The sequence below is a fragment of the Cylas formicarius genome, unplaced genomic scaffold, assembly GCF_029955315.1.
Source record: "Cylas formicarius isolate icCylForm1 unplaced genomic scaffold, icCylForm1.1 PGA_scaffold_5__7_contigs__length_24384050, whole genome shotgun sequence".
Taxonomy (NCBI): Eukaryota; Metazoa; Arthropoda; class Insecta; order Coleoptera; family Brentidae; genus Cylas; species Cylas formicarius.
In genome coordinates, this window is record NW_026844341.1 from 9,789,883 (window position 1) to 9,817,020 (window position 27,138).

A 27,138-nucleotide genomic window follows, 5' to 3' on the forward strand; every position below is an offset into this window, starting at 1 on the left:
TTAGACACTTTTATAGGGAAATTTAGCAAGGATAAAAAGTACTAAAAACAATGAATAAGCTAAAATTCTATTACTTCCCTTTTCCCCATTTATCTGAAGAAAAAATAAGGCAATGTAATCGATAATGCAATTATATATTTGTATATAATAAACAACAAAACAAAAATATATTCGTAACTTTTTGTGTATTTATTAACACATATGTGATAAATCACAAAATTTGGTCAGAGAGAGCCGTTGTCGTATAAATTCGGTAAGTTAGGTTAGGATACGAGCTCCATTGGCCAAGTAGGGAATGTATTATGCAGCGGTAACACTAGTTCGAGATTCCTTCGTGACGAGCTGTAACAACGTTCCTGATTCGGGCCTTCCTTCCCTCTTTGCCCACTTGACAAAAAGATCCGCGACAAACTCCAACGGGGTCCAAGTCGAACGGTCCGCATCGGGCATCCACTTTCTGTTCATGGGCGTATCTAGCGTTACGGGTAGAATTGCCAGCACCACCGAATTTTCCGGAAGCCCTCCGCTTTTATCCGCAAGAGATTTGGTCAAGTGGTGCACTGCACTTTTCGCCAGACCGTACCCTATCATCCCGGGGGTCGGTTCGAGTGCGGCTTTCGCTCCGGTTAGTTGCAGGACGCCAGATTCGTTCAAATATTTGGCTGCCAAGGAGGCTGCGATCAGCGAACTGCACACGCTCTGCTGCCACATGAGCTCGGAATTCTTGCAAAGGTCTTTCTTAGCGTTACCTCCAGCCCAACCACCGGCTACACAAAAAATACCGTCCAATCTCTCATCCTTTAGCGCTTCTCCGACTGCTGCTATTATAGAAGTCTCCTGTCCCGCGAAACTTTCATTTTTGTCAACGACGATGTTACAGTTTGCTTCCGGATTTTCAGCCAAGTCGATGCTGCCCACCCAGAAACTGTTCGCTTTAAAATGGGACACACATTTAGCGCCCAGCGCTCCTCTGCCGCCGTAAATCAAAACTCTTCCGGCGTACGCCATTTTTGTAACCGCTATCGATTTGTTAGAAGGAGCACTCGCAAAGAACGAATAAACTTGTTCTCCTTTCTAAAATTTACGAGCGGAACAACGCCTTCCACTTTGAGGTTATCGTGACCTTCGATGGATGTCGGACATGTTCTGATAAATATTTCATCAATCTTGACACCAATAAACACGTTTTTGTGCCGTTGATATAATCCCGATTACCAGATTTTTTAATACGAAATGCACAATCACAAAAATTGCAAAAACGACATCAATAGAAACTTCTATTAAGCAATTATGATTGTTCTGTCCAATTATATATTTTTTTCAGTGTTATACCAAAAGTGAAAATACACTGCCCTGCTACAACTTCAAACAATTAAGACCTAGTATTATGAATTTTATATCTATCTATCTATAATGTTCCAATCGAAATGAACATGAGGGAAGTATTTTCCGGTTAAACACGATTTTGTTGCTTTTACTTACTCACCTGATGTAATTTTATAAGGTATCCATTCCAAATATTACTTCAAGACACACATAATGTATTTTCACTTAAAACACATTGCACCCTAAAAACAATCTTCACTCTATCGAAATGATTGTTTATTAAATAACAAAACTAGAAAAATATAAAGAAATATATAACCTAATTAAATAATCCTTGTGACAAACGTGTTTTTTGGTTAGTTTAAGTCTGCCCAATCAAACAAAATAAAACGATCTTTGCTTACGTATTAGAACATAGGGAATTAAATCATAACGAATAACAGGAAAACATTAAAACTGGTAAATAAGTTTCGAGCTACTGTTAAGGTGCCAGTGGAGAGTTAAAGTTTAATTTTATTATTTTAGGGAGTCATATTTGCAGACCCGCCTGCGTCCTCATGGTGCATGCAAATGAACACAGGTCGAAACATTTTTGTTTTGATGTTTATTTTTTGATGCAAATAAAAATTTGCAAGAAATTTTGTTTCTTGGGGCACTATAAATATAAGTGTTTGTAAATCACAAATCGCCAACAATGCCGATTCCATACTTTTCAAATATATAAACTAACAGCGCATATGACATGTATCATACGCCTTTTGTAGGTCCAGAAAGACCACCGTCCGGATGGATAGAAATTTCGTTAGTGAGCTCCACCATTCAGTTATTAGTACTCATCCCTTGAATGAAAGCAAATTGACGGCTGTTTAATAGATTGCTTCAAATCAAAGAGACGCTTATGAAGACATTTTTAACATATTTTGCTTAAATTTGATAATACACTAATTGGTCTATAATTACCGAGATCCGATTTACATCCCGCTTTATATATAGGGGATACTATAGACATTTTAAACTGATAGGGTATTTTACCAGACTTAAAAATATCATTCTTGTGATATGACAACAAAGGATCAACAATACGTAAGTGTGCAAATTTTATAACTTTTGAAGTGATTTTATCATTTCTTGGAGCATAATTCTTTTTTAAATTATTTATGTATTCTATTTTCTCATTTTGGGATAACTTAAAAACATTGATAGTTCACTTTTTTGTTTTATTATTATAGAGATGGGCAACTCTATTTTAGCAATCATTTTTTCTCCTATTTTGATAAAATATTCACAGAAGTTATTAGCCACTTCTTTTTTATCAGTTATTAAAGTATTATCTTTTTTTAAGTACATGTTTTCATTAAGTCAGCTTTTATTTTCATTTGCAGCTTCATTAACTAGTTCATAAAGCGACCTAATATTTTTATTTTCATTGACTTTTTGCATACAAAAAGAATTTTTAGCATTCATTATAAATTTATTTTACCAATTTCGATCAGTTTTGTAATCAGTGCAGGTGTGTGTGTGTGTGTGTGTGTGTGTGTGTGTATTTTTTTATTTTGTATCTAGTTTTTTAAAAGTATCCATAGTTTTATTGTACGGTAATTTTGATTGAAAGCTACTATCTGCTGAGACTTATCTACAATCTTACCTAACATATTAATGAGAAGATCAATTGCCATTCCAGGCTCATGAATATCTAAAATATCATAAATTTGTCAAAGTTTTTTTTTTGTTTTGTGGGAGATATTTTCATCTGCACCTTCTGTCCTACAAGAATAATTTATGTGGACTTGCAGATGGTCTGTGATTTCATGATCAACAATTGCAGCTTGCGCCTTAAACGGGAAATTAACTTTCGTTTTTAAGAATACATGACTGCGGTCTACTGACGTTCTGATATAGAGAAACAAAACCATGTGTTGCTATCAGACCAGACAGGGCCATCCATATTAATACATCCAAAATTAATATCTCTAAGAAAAATGTCAATGTCTCTAGCTGGTATATTAGCAAAATAGTCTAAGTCTAAATCCTTGAGAGAGTTTATAGAGTTTGAGTTTGGAGATCGATAACAATTAAACTAGATATATTTATTCCACTAATTTCTCATAATAAAAAATAAAATCGAACTTAAAAATTGAATATAAATTATGACCTTCTGTTAAAATCACTTTATTACACTCACCAAGATTATAAGTCTGAAGAAAAACCTATCCAGATTGCACTTAACACCTCTAATGTTTGTTAACTGTAGTTAAAGTGCTATTTTAAACCTGCGACAAATTCATTTTTTTATGTTTTTTTGTCGTCTCTCTGCAAGGAAATTGGTGGAGGTGTTTCGAAAAGTTTCTAAAATAAATATTCGCATTTCCAAAAAGGTCCAACGAATTTTAGTGCACTTGGAGTAGTTAACCACCAGATGGCGTTTTCTGACATACCCTAAAAAAATAATAATTTGATTAGATAGTCAATTAATTAGATTTTGCTAAAAATCTCCACTGATTATTATCTATTTATTATATATTAAATAAAATATTTTTTTTAGTTTATTTTTTTACAATACTTCGAAGGGCGCCAAAATACAACGTACCTGACATTTCCACGTTTTAACTTAGCAGTTTTAAACTTCTTTTTTAACATTAAGTGCTTTATGATAATTGAGCCTTAAAAGAGTTCAATTTGACCCATCCTGTACATTTTCGCCGGACCGTTTTATAATAGGTCCGATAAACAACAACGGGGAACAATCAAAAAAACGCAACGTAAGAAAATGAGATAAAAATCTTTTAATCCTAGATTATAACCGCGAAAAGTGTTTTTCCCTGCCCGAATAGCTTCCAATTTCCGCCGCGCCATTTGGAAATTCAATTACTTATCAGCGGTAAAAATTTTACGACGCTTCCAAACACCCGTAACTCGGACATATTGATGTCAAATGGTTTGTTTTACGACTCCCGTATTCGCGAAATATCAAAAATATTGTATAATACAAACAGCGTTTTCAATTATTGTATTGAAACAAAAAAAAAAACTTAAAAAATACGGAATTTTCAAATGTTCTATTCCAGAAAAGTGTAGAGTAATGAAGTAATGATACTTCCGTTCAATATAGACGTGCGATTAGTAAGGTTATATACTGGTATAGAAGAGACTAATAATCGTCCATATTGGAAGCGGTATAAAAATAGACGTACAATATTTCAGCCACCTAATATTCGCTCACGATATAATACTACTCATAAGCAGAACAGTGGAAGAACTCCAGCAGATGCTAAAACAGTTGAAAACGGACTCACAGAAGCAAAATCTTAAAGTCGAAATAGAGAAAACGAACATATAAGACTGGGTACGCACAATCAAAAAGTCCAATAAACCTAAAAAGAAAAACATTCAACATTGCACTCATTGATCAATAAGATGGACTCAGAGATCTCTAGGGAGAGCTATGTCGAAAGACCATTTTCAAAATGAAAAAATGAGGAGAACAGGAGCCGAAGTAAAGGCTCAACAGGTGAGTGACCGATAAACTAAAGTATTTGAACAATAGAAAGTGCGGAAACATAAAGCAAGCACAGAAAGACCATCAAACGCTGGTGAGATGATATCAATCCAAAAGGGAGGTCTATATCCAGGAGTAGCAGTAACAGGCTGTTAGAGAGGAGGGCAAGAATTGGGACATTTCTGAAGACTGTTTTAGAGAAGTGATGAAATATGCTTTGATCAATTCATTAGTAATTATGGACAACGTAAGCTTTCATGCTATCATTCACGACGCATATGAAAAACTCCACGTTCGTCTTGGAGGAAACAAGAAATTATCCACCAGAAATATTGAGGATAATTTGATGAGAAGAAACAAAATCCTGTAGAGTGACAACAACACATTTAGCACCATAGATCTGGCCCAAAGCAGTTCAACATGCCATTAAAGAAGAGGAGAAAATGTGGAACCAAGAGGAAATGACCAAGAAAAAATAAGGGTACCTAATACCTGTACATAATGTGCCCCAAGGAAGCAATTATTTTGTTTATCAATGGTCTTCCAAAAGCCCTTTGTGGCTCTATTGGAGGGCTGCCACCAATTGCAAGCTGATTTGGTCAGGATTACGGCACATTACGGCATGAAAATTAATGACGATGACAAAATGTGATCACTTATCGGCGATTTAAACAGAGTCAACGAAGTTAAGCGCTTGGCTGTATATTTCCACTTAAACATGAAATTCAACAACCATTTTATTGATGTCAACAGTAAAGCATACAAGTCTGTTGGCTTCTTAATAAGGAACTCAAGAAACTTGTAGAATCAGACTTTGAGTAATAATAATAATAATAATAATAATAATAATAATAATAATAATAATAATAATAATAATAATAATAATAATAATAATAATAAGATCTCTTTGGCTCTAAATTGTATTGACTTGATCGAAAAAGTACAAAAATGATTTTTAAGATGTCTGTAGTTACCTGAGGAGATATAAATCCGTTTATGATGCACTTAAAAAAGACTTTTGGAAATGTTTAATAATAAAAAAATGCTGCAACCGTAATCTCATTTTAATGTTCCTAAGAAACCCCAATAACAATTAATTTGAGTTGAAGTTCCTATTATTAATACCCCCACTGGACAGAATGATATGTAATTGTAATGTTTTCGTATAAAAATATATTTACTCGTTTTTGCCAAAATACAATGCCTTGACTTCCTTTTCCTCAGTAGCGTGTAAATATTGGTGTTAAGCGAAATATAACATTTTTGAAACTAATTACGTATATGGAACAGACACTCTGCCTATTTATGATTCCTTGAAAAAAACTTGAAATTACCATTAGAAAAATAAATTTAAGATGATGCTTACCTACACAATGATCTTCCCTGGGTAAATTATCACGGCAGCGTCATAACCACCATCTATTTGAGCGAAATTAAATTATATTTCCTATAGGTAGGAGAGTCAAGTCCGTATTGGTAGCGTGTATCACAGCCCTCAAATAATCGACTTCCTCTTGGCGGACGTCCCAACCGCTCAATTGCCCCAAAATCCTTAAAGAAGGGCAGTGTCCCATCAGCAATTCCACTGATGTCGAAGTCAGGCTTCTAGCGTAGGAAAACCATATTTCTTCCAGATGGTTAAAGCTGCATTCCGCGCACAATCTAGAAGTAAAGTGTGCACTTTTGAAAAATATTCCGGATAATAGTCTTACTGTATTGGATAACGCAGCTTGCTACAAAAAGCACCGATTTCATCAAAAATAATTCATATGATGTTAAAAAACTATGTATGTGATAGTTTAGCTAAACAGAATGGCCATATTGTTTTGCGTATTCGTCCATACCATTGCATATTCAACCCTTCAGACCATTTGATATATGGTCAGAATTTAATAAATTTAATTAAAATAACAATTAATTAATCACATGCCCGTTAAGAGTTGGAAAGATTCATTTTAAAAATTGAAGATATTTATTGTTTTTTAATTATTTAATAATAATCAGAAATGTTAATTTTTCTGGATTCCTCCTCCGTTGTTGTTTATAAATCTTGCTGACGTTTCGCCAATCATCCTCTTGGCTTCTTCAGAGCTTAACTGAAACTGGCACGCATTCTACTCTGTACCTGGTTATATACTGTTTCAAGGGGGGCGGAGCTAAAGGAGGGATATGAACATCGTCGATTTCCATATTGGTGAAAGGTAAAGACCTGAGTCGCGGTTAAGATTGTTTGGTTACTTATAAGTTTCTATGGATTTTCTCCGATTTTATTTTTTTGGCAGAAGAATTGATTACACTCGAGAATTTTAGATTTACGAGGTAAATGCCAAGATTTCCCGGCGTGACATAGATGCAGCATAAAACTTTGTCTTCTTTTAAATACATATCTTAGTAGGCTGCGAAAAAAAATTGAAGTCTTGCGTCAAATAGTGTATTAAAGACAGGCAGGATGGTCTGTACAGCCAAACTTTTCCTTCGTATTCTGTAGTGAAAAAATGGGCAAAACGTTTTCGAACGGGGCAGGAGTCCCTTGAAGATGATTCAAGAACTGGTCGACCAATGGAGGTCATAACGCAAGATACTGTTGCGATTGTGGAAATGGAGTGATCGACGTTTAAAGGTCAAGGGAATCTCAGAGATTACTAAGCTTTCTGATACAAGTGTTCGTCGAATCCTGCATGATCATTTAGGTATGTATAAGGTTAGTGCAAGATGGGTTCCTAAAAACCTTTCGGCTATTCAAAAACAACGCAGTGTCGAGTGTGCGCGGGCTTTTTTTGGAACTCTGTGGGTCGGAACCGAGGCCTGTGATAGAAACTATTGTGACGGGAGATGAAACTATTTTGACCCAATATCGAAAATAGAATCAATGGAGTGGCGTCGTAAGGGTGAAGCACTTCCAAGAAAATTCAGAGTCCAGTCAACAAAAAAGGTGATGGCTACGATCTTTTGGGATTGTGATAGATTTTAAAGAAACTCTTACCACTGTCAATGAATTGCGAGACTGCATACGTGTAAAACGTCGAGGAAAACTAACCAGAGGCGTGCGTCTTTTACATGATAATGCACCCGTCCATACTGCTGGTGTTGCACAAGCTGCCATTTTAGAGTGTGGGTTCCAACAGATAGATCATCCTCCCTATAGTCCAGATATGGCCCCCAGCGACTATTATTTGTTTGGATATTTGAAAAAGGACTCACGTGGACGGCGGTTTAACGACGAAGTTGAGTTAAAAGAGGCTGTTTTAGCTCATTTTGCAGACAAACAAAAAGAATATTTTTTAAAGGGATTGAGTTGTTAATAAACAGATGTAATAAGTGTATTTAAGTTAAGGAGGATTATATCGAAAAATAATAAAAAATTGTTATTCTACTTTGTTTCTTTCATATTCAGGCCGGGAAATTTTGGCGCTGCCCTCGTATCAAATAAAATTTGATTTCCGGTATCGTGATTGTGTTCGGCAACTGCTTATGTCTTTTGTCGTAGTTTTAAGAGACTCTTTCACGTTTTTTTAGTCTAGTTTATATTTTCCATCCGGTCTCTATGTATTCTTTGCCGCATATGCATGGAATGGTATCTCACACGGAATTTTGTCGTTGATTTTTGGATAAGTGGTAAATCAGGCTTTAAATTAAATTTCTTAAGAACTTCTGATATGTGGTCAGGACAACAGTGGCAAGTATGTGTGGAAGGTTGTGGTGAAGTGCATTTTGTGATAAGACCCTTAATATCTCTAATACGGAATTTATTAGAAAGAAGAGCAGATGTAAGATGTATAAATTCTGGATGGAGTGACTCGGGTTGGGATAGTTAAACAGCTTTGTAAACAAGAGAGTTGAGCAGATGAAAGATATCAGGGGTTCAGGGAGTTTAAATAGTTAAAAAAAGCTCGAAGCGATTGTTGACCTTAAGGCCAAATAACAAAAGAATCTGTATCAAACAATGTTCTGAGATGCAAAATTTAAAATTATTTTAAAGTATACAGGTGGCTCAAAAAAGCGAGACGAACAAAACATTTTTTTTTTAATGGAAGACAATATTTTTAAATTTTGTTTTGAATTTCCTTTAAAATTCTTTTTTATTAATAATAATAAATAATTAAACCTAATAGTTTTTCCAATATTTTAATTTTTCTAAAAAATACTTTTTTTCACACTTGCATAAATAATTACAATAGCGACATTATTTTTAAAGATGACGTAAATGATATCTGCAAAGCAATTTGATTTGCTTTCTACAGAGTGTTTAAAATAAACGAATGCATTTGGATCATTTGGATCAAATGGCACACAATACTTATTATTTTTTTGAAAGGTCTTACAAAAACCCACAACTTTTATTAAATATATCATGTTTTTAATACTTCGCGATTTATTTTAACTTTTTCACTATTTACCCTTGTGTCTATCTAAGACTATTGCTATAAAAACAGTTAAATTATGAATGAATAAATAAAATAAAAAAGTTATTGGAAACTTTGTTTTTTCGCACACCGCTTAACGGGCTTAGTGAATTTTTGTGGCGATATTTTAAGGATCGTGTTTATGTGAATCCGCCTACAACACCAGAAGACATGGAAAATAGGATTCGGGACGCGTGCAGGAGAATAACACCGTTTTTCGCGAGGAACGTCCAAAAAAGTAGAAATGTATAATTAGTATTAGATAGAAAGAAAAGTAAATACTGGAATACTTACTTAATAAAAGTGTAGGTTTTTGTAAGATCTTCCAATAAAAAATAATATATTTAGTGTGCCAGTTAAGAAAATCGCAATTTTTCAATTTAAAATGATCCAAATATACTCGTTTATTTTGAACACCCTGTAGTATGTAATTGGAATTTCTTTGGCTATATCTTTAATGTCATTTTCGAATAACGTTAATATTCAATATCAGTGATCTACCTTAAAAAATAATGGCGGTTTTGTATTTTTGTAAGTGTGACAATTAGTATTTATTTAGAGAAATTCAAATATTGGAGGAAATATCAGGTTTTTATCAGGGATTCAACACAAAATTTAAAAATAGGTTCATCCCTTTAAGACAATATATGTTGTATTAGTTACGCTTGTTTGATCCGTTGTAAAATAATTTTAAATGAATCAATTGACAATTTTCACAACTTAGGTATTTACCATTTTCTCCTAACTTTCGAAACCAGTAAGATAATGAACTTTACTTTCTCGTTTTTATATTTTTAGGAATCGCATTATATATTTTAGTGCCTAAGTGGTTTACAAATCTTTGATTTATGCTTCACTAGTTGTTTGTCATAGTTCTCGTTGTATCTGAGTGTGACGGATGTATTGTTATGACCATACATTTGTTTGAGAGTAAGAATAATTTCAATTCTGCCAAAATAGACAGGTGAAATTTCGTGGGCCTGCCATTGCGCTACACTAAATAATGCCTCTTGATACATGTGTACCAAGCTTCATTAAAATATCTACAGTGGTATTACAGATATCAAAAAAATATATTTTCATTTTAAAATGGCCCCTTATATGACCCCCTTAATTATTGACATTCAACTAGAAAACATCCTGGGCCAACCTGTACGAACGTAGTTTAATGATGTTGCATTCGTCCATTTTAAGAAGGGACCCAAAAATCGTCCCTTTAGTTATTGATATTCAATTACAAAACACCCTATATAGATAATAAATAGGTATGGTCCCAGTAAAGTGCCTTGTGGCACGCCAATTTCTCCTTCTTTGCGTTCATTGCGATTATTTCCAAGCTTGACACATTGGGTACGACCAGTGAAATAGAGTTTGAAGACTCTAAGCCCATATCGGTTTAACACTCCTATGATAATGGTGTGAGATAATAGTGAACGTTTAAATACAAAATAACACATTGTAATTAATCTTGTAATGGTTTATAATTTTTGTATATTTGGTGTCATCGTATTTTCTAATGGTAAAAGTACCTGAATACGTCACCATCTGTCATGTTCAACGTGCATCCGACCACGATCCTCCGTAAAAATGGCGAATTCGTCATTATGTACCTCACGCACTCATCAGAGACCTCGCAGTACGAGATCTCGATACTCTGGAGGGACACGAAGTAGGTGTCGATCTCCGTGAAAATCAACTTCATCTGGAAACAATCGAGAGTTACGATGCAAGGCGCTGTCACGCAGATTTCCGAAAGGTCTAGTGACGTGTTTTTGCTGTGGTTCAGCTTCAATATCTGCAGTTGGTCGCCCGAGCGGCGCAGGTATTCCATAAACTCGTCGAAGCCGCCTAAAAGAGCATAGAAAACATAGAGCGTACAAGAGCTGTCAAAAAAACAGTACAACTTTACTTTTTAACAAAATTTATAATAAATATGACGGCCCTAGAACGGTAAAAATTGATGCGCCGCAGTTGGCTGTGATATTTTCCTAGAGAGAATCTTTTGCGCATGCGACACCCCTCAAATGACTGAGTTGCGATATTGCCGTCATTTTTCTGAAAAATTGATTAATTGACAACGCCGAACTAAGTAATTACTAGTGGCAAAGAACACTCTGCGCCCTGTACCATTGTTGTTTTCATTTTTGGTGCCACTGGAACACTCATGTTTGTGGTCAAAACTGTAAGGAAAACTTGTATAATTTTTGCTTTCAATACTTTCCTGCTCGACGAAATTACAACAAATGTGGCAAACGTGACGACCTAAGAGAATTTTAGAAAAACAGTGGTGCTTTTATATTTTTCATTTAACAAACTGGAAAATAGACTTACCCAAATATTTACATGTGAATTTACTAAATAGAATTTCCTACATCTTTAGGTACACTGAAATAGCAACAGGAAGGATGTTTGGGTAATAAATTTTAATGTACAAAAGTTGCAGGAAATATAAAAAAACAATTAAACTACAAGTTGAATTATTTCTAGAACAAGCATAAGAAATACCCTTTGTTGACTGCAAATCCTCGTAAAATCAATATAAAAAAGTTTTCGCTTGTCATCACGCTTAGCGAAAACGAAATTGCCTTTCTATTTCTACCGCAAAAAAGTGAAATTTTTGAGAATAGCCAAGAATTCTAGGCAGCTATTAAAAATTAGGGTATTTCATTGATAGGTCAGGTAGGTGAGTGAATACTGCAGTAGACACACAATTTGACACTGATCAAATAAAAACATGCCCAATCAAAAAATACTGAATTTGTAATAGGAAAAATACAATATGCACAAATTTGAAATTAGAGATCTTGATTAGTCTCCGACTATTTTCCCAACCCTTGCTTGGCTCGGGAGTAAACTATGTAAACCTGTAAGGATCTTGTTTTTTACAAAACTTGTGGATTCCTCCTGCGTCGATTTTTGCTTAGTCGAAATTGCTGACGTTTCGAAAATCATCCTGTTGGCTTCTTCAGAGCTTGACGGAAACTGGCACGCATTCTACTCTGTACCTGGTCGTCGAAACGTCAGCAATTTCCACGCCAGCAAAAAACCGACGCAGGAGGAATCCAGAAGTATTGTAAAAAGCATTACAGTAGCATGTAGAAATTTGTTTGAAAAATTATGTAAGTATCTTGCGTAAATAACTATTTAGTACCACTTTTTGGGTTACATTACAAATCCCCTTTTTTGTAGACTTGCTTATACGTCTGGTTCTTATTTTTGACGTAATAATCACGTATCCAAGTAGAGTCATTTAATTTGCATTTTATTTTTTAGTTTACCAAAAAATGAAATTATAAGGAAACAATAGATACATTCCTTATCGAAAATGGAGCTGCCAGGCATGGTTTCATATCGTGATTTAAATGAAATTCCTATTTTTTAAAATCTTTTTTTATTGAGACCATCACAAAAAGCAGAACGTAAAAATATTATCACGAATAAAATGTAAAACACGACTTTTTAAAAAAGTAAGATAAACAACTTATTGTTTCTGCATTTTCGTTATATGGTTTGAAAAAAAATTAAAATTTTCCCTCTTTTTCTATTTCCATCCTGTTCGTTATATCAGAGTCTACAAAACCAAAAGTGCTGAAAGTGCTTGCTACTGACGCTGAGAAAGCAGTTGCACACTGGAACTGTTTTATTACTGGTAGCTGTTTCGCAATTTCTGGCTCATGCTTTTGTGATGTCGTCCACCACTGTATTCTATTTTCATTTTTTTATTACTTTATCCCAACACATATATTTTTTTAAATTGGCAACTGCGGGCAAAAGTCCAGTGTTTTCATAGAATTTATTAATTATTTCTATAGCCAGATTGTTTTCTTCGGGTGTTAACTCATAATTTTGCCTTTGAAGGTTCAACATGTAGTCTATAAAATGATGGGTAAATAAAAATGGCATGAGTATATTAATCCTGAATTTTTTGCATTTTTGATAAATGTAATTCTGCAACATTCTCGCAGATACACTGCAAATGTGTCCACAGCTCTACGGCATGTGAGACAGTAGCGTTTTTTTCTCTGCAAAGTTTTAAAATACTTAAATATTCTTGTGCTGCTTGGTAAATGGTCGAATCAATTTGGTTTTTGTTTTCTTCACTACACGTCTACATTGTTTCCTAAGATAAAGAAATTATACGAAATACTTTTTTTATGTATCGTAAAAAATAAAAATAAGGAAGTATCTAAAATTTATAACCATTAACATAAATAAAATACGTATGAATTCAAATATTGGCAAGAAAAGACAAAATGGATATGACATTTTTTAAATAATAAATGCCTTCATCTTTTCAAAACTTTTTGTGACTCCCACACTTCTTCTATCTTTTACGAGATGGAAAGTTAAATAAAAACGAAATAAGTAATAATAAAACAAAATATTATTTACCATTCGTTTCTTGTTGCTTATTACCACAAATATCACACTTTAAGTCTTTGAACTATCCCTCGAATTTCTTTCTTGCAGATTTTACAACTGGCACTACCCCCAGATTTATTTGAATCTGTTGTATTAATGTAAAACTGCCTTATGCTATTTTCTCTTCTTCCAGGCCTTTAAATGTTTTCACCTCATGTTCTATTTTCCACTAGTTTCACTATTTTGAAATCAAAAAATCAAAGTTTGCCCCACACTGCTGCCAGGGAGGCTGCTAACTTTAGAAGAGCATGTGTGGGGATCTCATCACTCCTTTAAGCTATAGGAGAGGTGGATCCATGTTTTCTGGTCTTTCTATTTGTCGATGGTACCTGAGAGACGATATTTAGAGTGCCAAATGGAACCTTTTTTCCTTAAAATTTTATTATTTATTTTTTCGACTGCAGAAGTTTTTCAAATAATTCCACATTCATTCCTGAGGTCTCAAAAATATTATTGTGTTGTTAATTGATATATTATTGATATTTTTCTTGAAAATTTTCAGTGTTCTAAAAATTCTACACATAATTTGTGAATGTGAATGTTATCATGGATATCTTTCCATCTTGAACTATGCAGAATTTTTTGTTGATAGGGGACGTTTTTGGGCTTTATTTCCAATTCATAATAAAAATCTCTTTCCTAGGTAAAACAAAAATTACTTTCTAAAAATTGTCACTGGGCAGGACAAGCAGCTTTCTATTTCAAAAAGAAATCACTTCGCGGTTTCTTGTCGAAAAAGGGACGCATTGTTTTTCTATCGTGCTCCTGCGGATCACTATGAAAATTTCGCAAAATCGATGTAATTCTGTTGTGCATGCACTCTGTATAAAATGACTTTCACGTCTCGCTGAACTTCAAAGTCACGGCAAACTTTGATAAATATAAAAATTTGAACAAATAATAGCGATTTCCAATTATATATTTTTTAAATATTTCGCGCCTGTATGATAGACGGAACCTGAAAATCTATCTCCACACAATTTACGATACCGTTAAAACCAAATTATTATGTTTTAAACTTTTTCATTTACAGCTAATAATTTACTCACGAAAACTTAAATTTTCGGGGTTTTTTTGATTTCTTGCCCATAGTCGATACACCCTGTACACCCTGGATCTTCCACGTTTTCTGGTCCAAGAATTGTTCCAATGGTTTTCGAGAAAATATATTTTTTCTTATCGCGACTGGACTGAGGGCGAGAAATTCATATAATTAATAATTCATCCAGCCTACAAACGACGTACCCTGTATATAATTCTAATGTTCGAAATAAAGGATATAGCCCTTTATATCCTTAGTTTCCTGGTGTCCGAATTTTTCCAATGGAGTAGTAAATGGTTTTCAAAAAACTACTTGTATTCTGAAACCATGCAATACGTGGTAATATTAAATGACGTCATCGCGTCTAGATTGAGAACGAGAAATAGTGATTTTCATTTGGATTTTTTCAAATATCTCAAGCAGCGTAGGCGATAGACGAAAACCGTATATACAAAAATTGTAGTTCTTGATGCAGCCTATAATACCGTTTGAACCAATTAGGCATATTTTCTACAAATTTTGATTTACAGCAAATAATTTGCTCTGGAAATGGTTGAAATTAAAGTTATAGAACCGGATGTTCCGCTTCTCTTGGCTAAATAATTTTGCCGAACGGGTTAATAGTTTTGGACAAAATCATTTTTTTCTCTAAACCAAAATAACAAAAAAAGACACAAAAATTTCTAAAAAAATACTTCGTGATATTCGACTTTTCAATTTTTTTTTTAATTTGTGGCGAACCCCGTGCATTTTCGAAAAATTGTCAAGAATAAAAGTTTATGGGGTCAAATATTCTGCGCCTTCTCGGTCAGGAATTTTTTCGGTTCCATAGACGGTTTTTGAGAAATGATCTTTTTCTTAGACCGTTGTAAACGCGGCCCCTCAATTTTAATAGGTTCTGTCGCGAAACCAAGGTTTATATGTGTGCTAAATTTTAAGTTGATAGCTTCATACCAATGTCCAAAAAACAGTGGAAAATCGAAAAGAAAAGATGGACGCTGAGGTTCGACCGCAGCCATTTTTAAATATCTTATGCACACTGGAGCAACAAAATTGAAGCGTTTTACGCAAATAGTTTGGAGGTTATCCTTGAAAAAATAAAAACGTTTTTTTTTTCGACGTTGATTGCATCTGTACCAACGGCGACGCTATAGGACTCACCGTTATCGAGATCTGGGGTTTAGTGAGGAGCACGTATACTTTCCAAAAGAATCGATTTCATCGATTTTTCGAAAGTAACTAGAGCATACACCAGCAGATACTTAATCTTCAGTGGTTGTCAAAATAACAGCAGCCTTTAAAAATAATTTACGACACAGAAACATATTGTCAACGAGCAAAGTGCAGCTGATTTAAATTTTGTTTCGAATATACAGTTAATGAAATTTTTGTTTCTTATTTTTTTTTTAATTTAGTTATTCTACTAATAATTAACAATAGTTTAATGTTTATAAGTGAACACTTTTTTATTGCTTTTATCTCCCTTTTTGCAATTTTTAATATAAACGTTCAGAGTAACACTGAAAAATATTACGTAGCATTGTGCAAATATTGTAAAATAAATATTATTAGGCTATTAAAAAATGCAGCACATTTTTGGCAGCATGTTTATCTTATTGCATTTATAAGCCAAAGGATATTTTATCTTTATTAATTAATTTATGTAACTAATTATTTATATTTTCTCATTGTGTTGGGTCTTTAAATGTGGGACTATAACTATCGACCTATATTAAGTATAGCTAAATTATTGTGTGAATTGATACTAGCATCTACAGCCCGGTAGACACGGTGCAATATCTACATATATTTTTGCAGGTATTTTTAGCAGATAACCATGGCTATTAAAAATGCACGTGTTTTTAACGGGCAATTTTTTGATGGCGGAACGATGCAATTTTTTCTAGCAAAATGCGCTCACGTATTTCGTTAGAATTTAGTTTTTGAATGTTGTTTTCTAAATTTTGATACAATAAACAATATTGCTGAACTTCCTGCAATACCACGCGTATGTTTTGTGGCTGTACAAGAAACATCTATAATTCCAATACTAGGAACGAGGATGTTTCTTTAAAGTGCTAAATAAAACATACTAATTATATTAATTTATTAATTTTCCAAAACTAATTCCTGGGTTATTTTCTTACATTTATTTAGGTTATATTTAAAAATACAGTTTTTTTAAACAAATTTTTATTTAAGTTTATTGACTTGTTTTAAATACTATTTAATTTTCTTGGTTATGTTTTCCAATATCTACAATTTTTTAAACCAATTGTCCATTGGCACTTTCAATAATTATTGGTTTGTTCGGAAAGTCATTTTGTTTTTTTTGGGGAACATGAAAGACAGTTTTCGTATAATGAGTAAATATTTTATTAAATTATATATTGGCCATTCTGGTCCAACACCTTTTGCCATCTTTCTGGCAGTAACATAATTCCCCTCTCATAAAAGTTTTGGTCCTTGCTGGCAAAAAACTGGTTCAGGTGGTTTTTGACATCTTCATTTGAGGTAAAGGTTTTGCCATCCAAAAAATTTTGCAGGGACCGGAACAAATAGTAGTCGGAAGGCGCCAGATCTGGAGAATATGGTGGATGTTGCAGTACGTCCCATTCAAGCTGTAAAAGTTTTTGGCGAGTGACCAAACTTGTGTGAGGTCTCGCATTATCCTGGTGGAACACTACACCCTTCCTGTTGATTAATTCGGGCCTCTTCTCTTTAAGTGAATCATTCAATTTGTCCAGTTGATGACAATAGACTTCTGAATTAATCGTTGAATTGTCCGGCAAAAGCTCAAAAAAAAACGATTCCTTTGACATCCCACCAAACGGAGAGAATCACCTTTTTTTGGTAAATGTTGGCTTTTGACACGCTTTGAGCCGGTTCATCTTTTCTGCTCCATAGCCTCTTGCGTTTAACATTGTTGTATACAACCCACTTTTCGTCCCCAGTAATAATCCGCTTCAAAAATGGATCATTTTCTTGACGTTTGAGGAGCGAATCACACACGTCAACGCGACGACACAAATTTCGCTCCGTTAGGACATGGGGCACCCACACATCGAGCTTCGAGGTTAAGCCCATGCCTTTCAAATGGCCATAAACAGTCGAATTCGACAAATTTAATCTCTCACCGATCTCTCATGTGGTTATTCGCCGATTCGCATCAACTAATGCCTTTATCGCATCTTTGTCAGCTTCGACCGGCCTTCCAGACCGTAGTGCATCTTCGACATCAAAATTGCTGGATCGAAATTTTGCAAACCAGTTCTGGCACTGGCGTACTGTTAACACGCCTTCTCCATACACATCCGTCAATTTTTTTCTCGCTTGGACAGCATTTTTACCTTTTCTGAAGTAAAAAAGTAAAATATGACGAAAATGCTGCTCATTGCTCTCCATATTTAAAAGGGCACCAACCAAAAACTACTGCGTAGAATTAATAGAACTTTTTCACACACAAACCTTGCAATATCAGCTCTCAAGGTTATGCGGCTTAAGTGTGAAGTTGGTTTCGAAAAAACGTAATTAAGTCCTCTGACGGGAAAAAACGAAATGACTTTCCGAACAACCTTATATATATTTGGGAGGCGAAACTTTCATCTGCAATTACGAAACTTGAGGTGAAGGAATGTGCATTCTGTCTATGGGAGGTGCTTCTTGAACATTTTTTCCACATAGATGTTGCTTGGCAATATCTAGCATCTCGAAGTTATATTAAGACTTTTAACAGCCATCTTTCGTGATTTGCATTTTCAATAGGGGTTAAGTTAATAGAGTTTATGAAAACTAACGCTTTGCGCCGATTTACAACTAAAAAAAATAGGTTACAATGTTACATGAAAAAATACATGTAGAAGTAGAAGGGTTAAAGAACAAAAACACCAAATTAATTACAGAATCTTGCACTGCTTTTCCACACCGTATGGTATATTATGCCACAAATGCGGTAAACGGCATTTGACTCACGAGTTTATTTAGCACGAGCATACTATACTTTTTCTACGACGGTCACGAAAAAATCACAATTTAACAAATTAAAAATAATAACAGATTCTCGGATTACTAAATTTCGTACCATTCAAACAAAGTATTTACTAGTTGCCATTAAACCTATTCGTTTATTATTCCGATAGTTTATTCAATTGTTGTCTCTTTTTAACTGTGTATGTTAGACAGAGAGAGATGTATTTATTCGATACATTACTCATCGCAAGATATTAATATAAAAACTGTAAAAACCACTAAAGTTGCGAACGGTATGTAAAATTTCTGTGGGAAACGTAAATTATAAATGTCACTTTACTTACCGACTAGTCCACTAGATTTTAGTTGTAGCTGGTAACACGTAGTATTTAAATTGTCTGATATATTGCGTAACATTTTTCTGGGAATTAGTTTTTGGGTATATTTTCGCAAACAACATTCACTGACATGATCGTCAGAATTGACAAACCTCAACAAACAAAATTGCGGTAAAATCTCCTGAAACATCCGATTGCTCCCAACCCGTGTGGTAAATTGCCGGAAATGTCCGAAGTGACTCGGATGCGTGGGAAACGAAACTGACGTGGTAAAGTGACGATTCCCGCACGCTAGATCGATGTGTATGTATTTTACAGACGGGAGAAGAAACGGCATTTGACTCACGAGTTTCTTTGACACTAGCGGAGCGAGTGTTTAATAAACGAGTGACTCAAAAAGTTTACCGAACTTGTCGCCTACTATACATTTTCTACGAATGCTAGTTTTTGGGTACATTTTCTCAAAATAACACGAATACGTTCGCTGACATGACCGTCAGGACTGACAAACGTCAAAATATTGACGTGTGTCATATCTCCGAAAACAACCGATTGCTTGCTCCCAAATCTCGGAAATGTCCGAAGTGGCTCGGATCCCTGGGAAACGAAACTGACGCTTCCCGCGCGCTAGATCGGTGTGTAATTAGGTATTTTTTACACACGGGAGTAGAAAAACTCCTTTTTTGCCTGAAAATTTAATATCTTGAGAAAATACTGCCGTAAAAATGTCGCATTCAAACACTGAAGGTCTGTCAGCGCCTATATTGTTTGGGGTCCAAAGTCAGAATTTGCGCACGATCAAGTCTATATGTCTACTAGTATGTGGTACTTTTCGAACAAACCTTATTGTTATAAAAAATGACTTTTTTACTTATCTTTAAATTTTTTTTTATCTATTTTTCTCTTGTCTACTCGATCCGTGGACATACTGCACACAAAAATTTTGTTAGTTCGAAAAAGTTAGAGTGTTAACAAAACATGCTGGTAAATATATACGTAGCCTTCAGTTAATGGTTGGTGACCTAAAATTTTACCTTTCGTGAGCTTTAGAGAATTGAGTCTCCTCAATCGACGAAATTCTCGCACAACCCCTTCATTTACACTATCGAAATGAGCACTTTCCAGCAACGGGCACAACTTGACGATGGCCCGTATGCCTTCTAAAGTTGTCCCAGTGTCGTGTAGGTAAGTGAGTTTCGTCGTAAAATGCGGGTTCTTTTCGTACAAGAGTAGGAGGGCGTGGCCGGTGAAGGAATAGGTTTTCAGGCTCGTCAAATTCGGTAGGTTTTCCAAAATTTCCGATACTAATTCGTAGCTGACCCGGTCGCCTTGGCACAACGAGGGTTTACCGAAATTGCCGATATCCAATACTTTGAGGGTGTCACTTTTGAGGGTTCTGACGCCGTCGCGCGTGTAAGAGGCCTCGCCGGATATGTCGAGGATGGTGATATGCTTGAGGCGTACGACTGAAGTCAAGACCGAATCGTCGGCCATGTGGGGAATGATCAGGGTTTTCAGTTGTCTCAGATTGTCGACCAAGTTACTCAAAAGGTGAGGATAATCTCTGACCCACACGCCTTTGAGGTTCAACTGTTGCAGGCGTTTACCTTTGAAGGTTATGGTTTCTGAAAAAACTCCAATTTATAAATTTAGCACTCAGAAAAAACAAGTTCTTGTAGATTAAACTTTTTGAAAATTATTCAAATAGTTAGGGAGCCCACTAGAATGTCCAGATCAACTGTTTCTTTATTGGATCCTATTTTCTTGACTAATGAATCGATGATTGGTAGTTGTGAAGTTATATTAGTGGGTGAAGTTTTTGATCACTGTCTAGGTTATTGTTGTTTAAAAATAGAAAAATCTCGTTTATAGCCAAAAGTTATTACTCACCGGGACTATGCTAATTTTAATGTTAATTTATTCTTACAAGATCTCTATTTAACTCAGTGGGATGAAATATTTTATCAAAATAATATTAATACCAAGATTGCACTTTTTAACAATTTTCTGCTGTCTGTTTTTAACAAGCATGCCCCTTTTAAAAATGTCAGAGTAACTAAACCTTGAACCCCTGGCTTACACCCAATGTTAAGCTATATATGAAACAGAGAAACTGCGCTCTGCAGGATTTTAAAAGAACTCGTTGCCGAATTATTGCCCAAGACTATTTGTGTAGAAAAAAATCCAAAAAAGACTTGGAAATCTTTAAGTTCACTTAACACGTGTTCTAGTAATAAAGATATTTCAATTAACTTGGCAAATCCAAATCAGATGAATGCATATTTCGGCAAAATTCTGCTAAGGGTCTCTGACTGTGATACCAAAGTTCATTTTTATAAAAATGATAATGCTCGATTTTCTTTTCATATGGCAGAAATATCGGATATTCAAAAAATAATTCAAGACATACGCACTAATGCCGCAGGCGAGGATAATATAAATATTAAAATGTTAAAACATTGCACACCTTTTAGCCCTTACCTAAGATAAAAAATCCAACAAATTTTAATGATCTTAGAATTATCAGCATTTTTGAAAAAGTTTTATACAAACAGCTATTTAACTATTGAGTTGTTAATAATGTCATACCTGAGTGTCAATGTGGGTTTAGGCAAGATTTTAGTACTTCGGTTGCTGTGATTGGTTTAACAGACGATATAATTTCCGCTATTGATAAAAGAATTCGTACTGCACTCATACTCTTGGATTTTTCAAAGGCTTTTGACACCGTTAATCATGCACTTCTATTAGCAAAACTTAAATAAACTTGACTTTCACAACAGTCGATTGATCTGGTAACATCCTATTTTTCTAACAGATTTCAAAAAATTGTGTGTAGCGGCGCGGTTTCAGAACGAGTTCAGATTTTGTCAGGTGTCCAGCAGGGCTCTATCTTCGGGCCTCTGTTTTAAACGTTAATAAACGAGGACCTGAATATACTAAAACAACTTTCCTCAGAACATAACCTTAAACTTAATCCTCCTAAATCTAATTTAATACTTTTCGGTCCAAAAATTAATAAGCAGCTTCTAAATGATGATTGAAGAATTTGGTTGTGCCGTATTCTCAATGTTAGGAAATGTAAGTCTATAAAATAATAGTCTCAGAATTATGATATCCTTGATGTAATAAGCTTGACATCGTCAATTTGAAAATGTTTTTAAAATATACTTCCCATTAAGTATAATGATCGTACAGTACTGTTTGGTTTGAATTGATCGCATATTATGGCTGCACGAAGTCTGACGAAATGTAATGATTGGTCATAAGAACATTCAGTTGTATTTAAGTCCTTACCGCTGTAAGAGTGTAAGGGTTTGTTAACAAAAATGTCGTTTTCTTAAAAAACGGTTTACTGGAAACAAGAACTGGTTTGGAGCGAGAAATTAGAAACATTGAAACATAACCTACAACTATTTTGGGCCGAGACAATGTGAATGTAAAAAATGGATAGTTCAGATTATTTGATTCTTTAGAGATTTTTATGGATTCTCGGATTTTTCTTTGGTAGAAGAATTTTAGTTTGGTCGAACCAAATAGACATTTTTCGTGCTGTTTGTCCAATGTATTCTTTGCCGCATACGCATAGAATTCTGTAAACTCCTGGTTTATCATTACAATTTTTGAATGTTTTGAATGTAAGTAAGGACCAAAGTGGCATTTTCTTTGCAAGATTGTGGTGAAGTGCATTTTTGCATGTGCATTTGAAAGAAGGGCAGATGTTAGGTATTTCTATTCTGGGTCCAATGATTCGGGTTTAGATGGTTTTACGGCTCAGTTAATATCAGATGACTTTTGAGTTTGAGTGATGTGAATGAATGAAAGATTATTGTCAGTTTCTAATTCAGAGTTCAAATAAGGGCAAATAACAAAAGTATCAACCCAGTTTTGGTTTTAGATGGAAACTGTCGAGTTCTTGGGATGGTGAAAATTGAGAACCAATAGCCGTTCCTGATATTTGTTTCTAAAATTTAATCGTTATAGAACAAATATGTTTCAAACAAACAGACGAGACGCCCAGGAACAGAACCTTAATTAAACAATTGGATCTAACGTAATGGTTTTTAACTGATCAATGAAGTGAAAGGAATTAAGTACGAACCTATCAGTTTGTGAAAGGGTTTTATTGTTGAAGCTAGATATTTTGCTAGAGAATTCCATTTATGCCATATCTTCTTCTCCGCCTCTCTCAAGCAGTATATAAAGTTTAAGTTAAGTTCTGAAGAAACCAAGAGGATGATTGGTGAAACGATATATTTTGAGGCACACTTTACCTACCCAGTATTTTTTCGTAGTAAAACCTCGGAAAGATACCGACATCCAGTTTCTTCACATCCTCTCGCAAGAGAATTTCCAGACAGCTATACCTTATGCTCGCGTCCAGATTCACGCAGGACAAAATTTCTTTTAGCAAATCTTGGAGTGTTTCGTATGTGGTCGCGTCCATGTACTCGCCAACTTCCTCGAATTGTTTCCCTTCTTCGTCGCTCAACGCGTGAATGAGCTGATTCGACAGGGTTTTCAACGCGAGGTAGTTTAGCGGCAGTACGGGTTTCTTCGGAGACATGTTTTTGTTAGTCGTGGAACGTTGAGTCAGCTACAAAAAGTAGATAAAATAGATTTTTCTTGAAAAAACAATTTACACTCCAAAACTAATGATTCAAACACACAAACGAGTTAGGATTCTAAAAGAGCATAGGATTTTTGTTGACATTTTACTTTCATTACTGGTGCATAACAAACTGTTCGATATAAACTGCATACCAATATTAACAGTTCATGGAATATACTGATTAAGAAAAGAATCCACAGAATCCTTAACTTGGATTGGAAATTGTTTCAGTGTAGTTTTGAACAACTTAGCAAATTGTAATGAAATACTACCGAAGAAAGTTTGAATTTTATTTTATTAGGATTCCTCATGGATCGCTTGTTTATGAATGAAACTTGCTAAAAGTTGTTGACTTTTTAGACTGAAACCTTATATTTTTTAATAACTTTTGATAAGTGCTTGAAGCGTTTTGAATGTAAGGAAAGACTACAGTGGCAATTGCTTTCAGACTTATTGTCTTTGGAAGGTTGCGGTGAAGTATATCTTGTATCGGTCTGTGTGCGTAGATTTTCTGTAAATATAATGACTCAATGTTAGGTCTGATTTTCTATTTATAAGATTATCAAAGAATGGGAGAGTATGTTAGCGTGTACAGAGTTTAAATGGCTAAGAATATTTCGGAGGGATTCTTGACCATGAGGCCAAATAATAAAAGTATCACCAAGGCAGCGTTTCTGGTGGCGATAACTGGTGATATTGCAGAACCTGTTCCAGACGTTGGTTCATAAATTTGACCGTTACGAGAAAAATATGTTCTATACAAGCATTTGTATTTTTTAGAAAAATTTGACTGAAATTGAAATATAAAGAACTCATAATAAAGCTAAACCAGAGACCTTTATGTTATTAAAAATTAATGTAAGCTCGAAATTGATAACGTCATTAACGCAATCAAGGATTTGACTTTGGTGATTCTAATTTCCTTTGCGTATTCATGAATATTGATATTTTTATTAATATTTCTGTTCTTGTACTATCTTTGTGCCAGACTGTATTACAATCTTCAAATTTCAAAGAATGTACTGCAGATCTAGTGACATGCACGGATTCTTCTTCTGCAATCTAGCTTCAAGGCTTTACATAACCCAAATTCAGAGGAGTTGAAGAATATTGTCATTCCGGGCAGTGAGTTGAATTTCGAAACTTATCAACAATGGTCCAGTTCTTCTTTTGACGACTGAGTTAGAACAACTTTGATAAAATATTTTTAGAGAAACGAGAGCAACATTGCGGAAATTTTATCAAATTACTTCCGGTTATATTGGAGAAAACTACGCATACTACAAGAATAGAACAATAGTACATTAGACAACAAGTTTGATTGAAAGGGCATTTGAGTCACGAGTTTTGTTTTGGCACAAGCAGAGCGCTGCGGGTAGGGCACGTAGATATCCGATCGAAAGTGTGAGTCGTCAATGTAAGTTAAATTAAATTTTGTACTTTATTTAATTTAAGTGAGATAGAGATGTGAATAAAAAAACAAAACGTTTTTTGAAGATTTAAACTACATTTAAAAATAAAATTAATTTATAATTTTTAGATAACGAACACAATTCATTCCTGCCACTACATAATGACGATAAACTGCTTTTTATTTTTGATGACTCCACTTACCTTATCAATTTTTCAAAAATTAAAATCAACGTTGAATTTTTGCATGTGCTATTCGAATAAAAATTTAACGCAGTTTCCATCACACTTGTTGATTAGTTTCCATTCACATTTTGCAGGAAACACTGCACGAAATTTAACAAACAAAAAATATCGACGGCGATCAAAACAATAACATAACTACCGAAACCACTGGTCGAGCTCGAAAAATATTTTTAGTCGCCGAATTTAAATTTAGATTTTATTAAGGAGCACGAGTCGCGGTTTCATTACTCTACAAAATGAATTGAGTCGTTCCGCCACTGAATCGACGTTGAAAGCTTTCGAAAAATTATACAAAATAATAATAAACTGTCTTTATTAAAAATTAAAATATTACAATATAAGTTATGATAGAACAGAGGCGACATTCGCAAAATTGCGCTCTTTCATTTAACCACAACAACAGACAACAGCATAACACCATAATTGTCAACAACATACACACACAAATAAATGTACATCATAAATTCATAAGATTTTGCTAGATACTGTTCGGACTAATAAACAATATTAACGGTTTTTCGAAGGACTTTATTGTGGGGAGGGACGTTATTGCTTAAGATATTTCATTAATTATGGCTCTGGATCTCTGGAAAATTAACGAAGTCTCGATAATGAATATCATTTCCTCTGCAAAGTTTATCAAACAAGTAAGACGGGGTCTTATTGGAGTTTATTAGAAAAACAAAGGTTACTAACTGAAATTTATAACGGCCCTCCAGCTTGAGCCAACCCGAATCAGAGAGGCACTGGGAAATATGATCATACTTTCTGAGATTATAACTAAAACGAATACAAGCATTCTGAAGTCGTTGGAGTCTCTCCTTACTGAGAAGATGTTTATGAATGTACAATGTCCTCAAATTATATACGGATTTTAGTAACACCGAGTCAACATATTTAGAAAACCGCAAGTCACCGTTGAACCATAATCCTACATTTTTATGCCCGAGTCGAAGAAGGAGAATTAATATGATCACTTACAATTTATTCCCTTTTATTTCCAAATAATAACCTCTGCGTTTTGCGGGTATTCAATAAGAGACGCCTCCGAAATTATTTTGAGATCGAAATTTATTTTACTAGCTTCACTAGCAACAAAAGATCATCGGCGTATTGCTGAGATTTCCAAAATTTAAGAAAAGAAGAGAAGTCAGCTGTATAAAATGCGAAAAGAATAGGTAGGTTCCAGAATACTCCCCTGGGGAACACCCCTTTCCAAAGCAATTGCATCTAAATAAGTATTTTCTATAACCACTCTTTGGTGTCTCTGAAAAAGAAAATTTTTAAGAAATGAAAGAGCAGTACCTTTTATTCCGAAGTATTTCAGTTTAGTCAACAGAAGGAAATAATCCAATGTGTCGAACGCTTTGATATAGTCCCACAGAATGAGACAAGAGTTTAGTTTAGAAACAACTGCTCTCAATAAATCATGAAGCAAAGCAGAAGTAGTGCAGTGAAGAGTTCGAAAACCCGATTGAGTATCTGGGAGGATTTTGTTATCGCATAGGAACTGACGAAGTTGTTTCAATGCAATTTTTTCAACAACCTTTGAGATGGTTGGTAACAAACTGATTGGTCTAAAATCGTTAATGCCATTTGGACATTTTTTCTTCGGAATGGGTATAACTTCAGCTTGCTTCCAAAAGTCCAGGAAAACCCCAGACAAAAGACACTTGTTAACTAGGAAAGTGATATAATAGACTAAATACGTCTGAGCCATGAGCGTTAGCATTAATACCAATCAAGTTCCTCCCGGTACACTTTAGCAAATTGTTTATTAGTACAATTTGCAGATACAAAGCGATGATCAATACCACCAACAGCCTTAAAAGAAGTAAAAGTGCACTTGAAGTCTGGTCAAAGTACGCCAAATA

General features: G+C 34.6%; 2 protein-coding genes across 5 annotated transcripts; both read right to left on the bottom strand.

The window, feature by feature from the left end:
• Positions 1 to 115: 115 nt before the first annotated feature.
• On the bottom strand, positions 116 to 1,168 carry LOC132702260 (dihydropteridine reductase). Its single transcript, XM_060670796.1, has one exon. It carries the CDS (start codon positions 1,006 to 1,008, stop codon positions 301 to 303), a length of 708 nt encoding a protein of 235 aa, XP_060526779.1. The 5' UTR covers positions 1,009 to 1,168; the 3' UTR covers positions 116 to 300.
• Positions 1,169 to 3,000: 1,832 nt separating this feature from the next.
• Positions 3,001 to 25,372, bottom strand: LOC132701992 (uncharacterized). Of its 4 annotated transcripts, none has more exons than XM_060670377.1 (6): positions 25,223 to 25,372; positions 23,275 to 23,593; positions 20,031 to 20,621; positions 10,755 to 11,073; positions 6,189 to 6,484; positions 3,001 to 3,762 (listed from the first exon to the last, which is right to left on the bottom strand). In XM_060670377.1, the coding sequence occupies exons 2-5, from the start codon at positions 23,561 to 23,563 to the stop codon at positions 6,256 to 6,258; spliced, it is 1,428 nt and encodes a 475-aa protein (XP_060526360.1). In that variant the 5' UTR covers positions 23,564 to 23,593; positions 25,223 to 25,372; the 3' UTR covers positions 3,001 to 3,762; positions 6,189 to 6,255. The 4 variants fall into 4 exon arrangements, with proteins under 4 accessions (XP_060526360.1, XP_060526358.1, XP_060526357.1 ...); XM_060670375.1 differs by lacking the exon at positions 3,001 to 3,762 and adding an exon at positions 5,876 to 6,134 and having other exon boundaries at positions 6,193 to 6,484; XM_060670374.1 differs by lacking the exon at positions 3,001 to 3,762 and adding an exon at positions 5,876 to 6,134.
• Between the last annotated feature and the right edge of the window lie 1,766 nt (positions 25,373 to 27,138).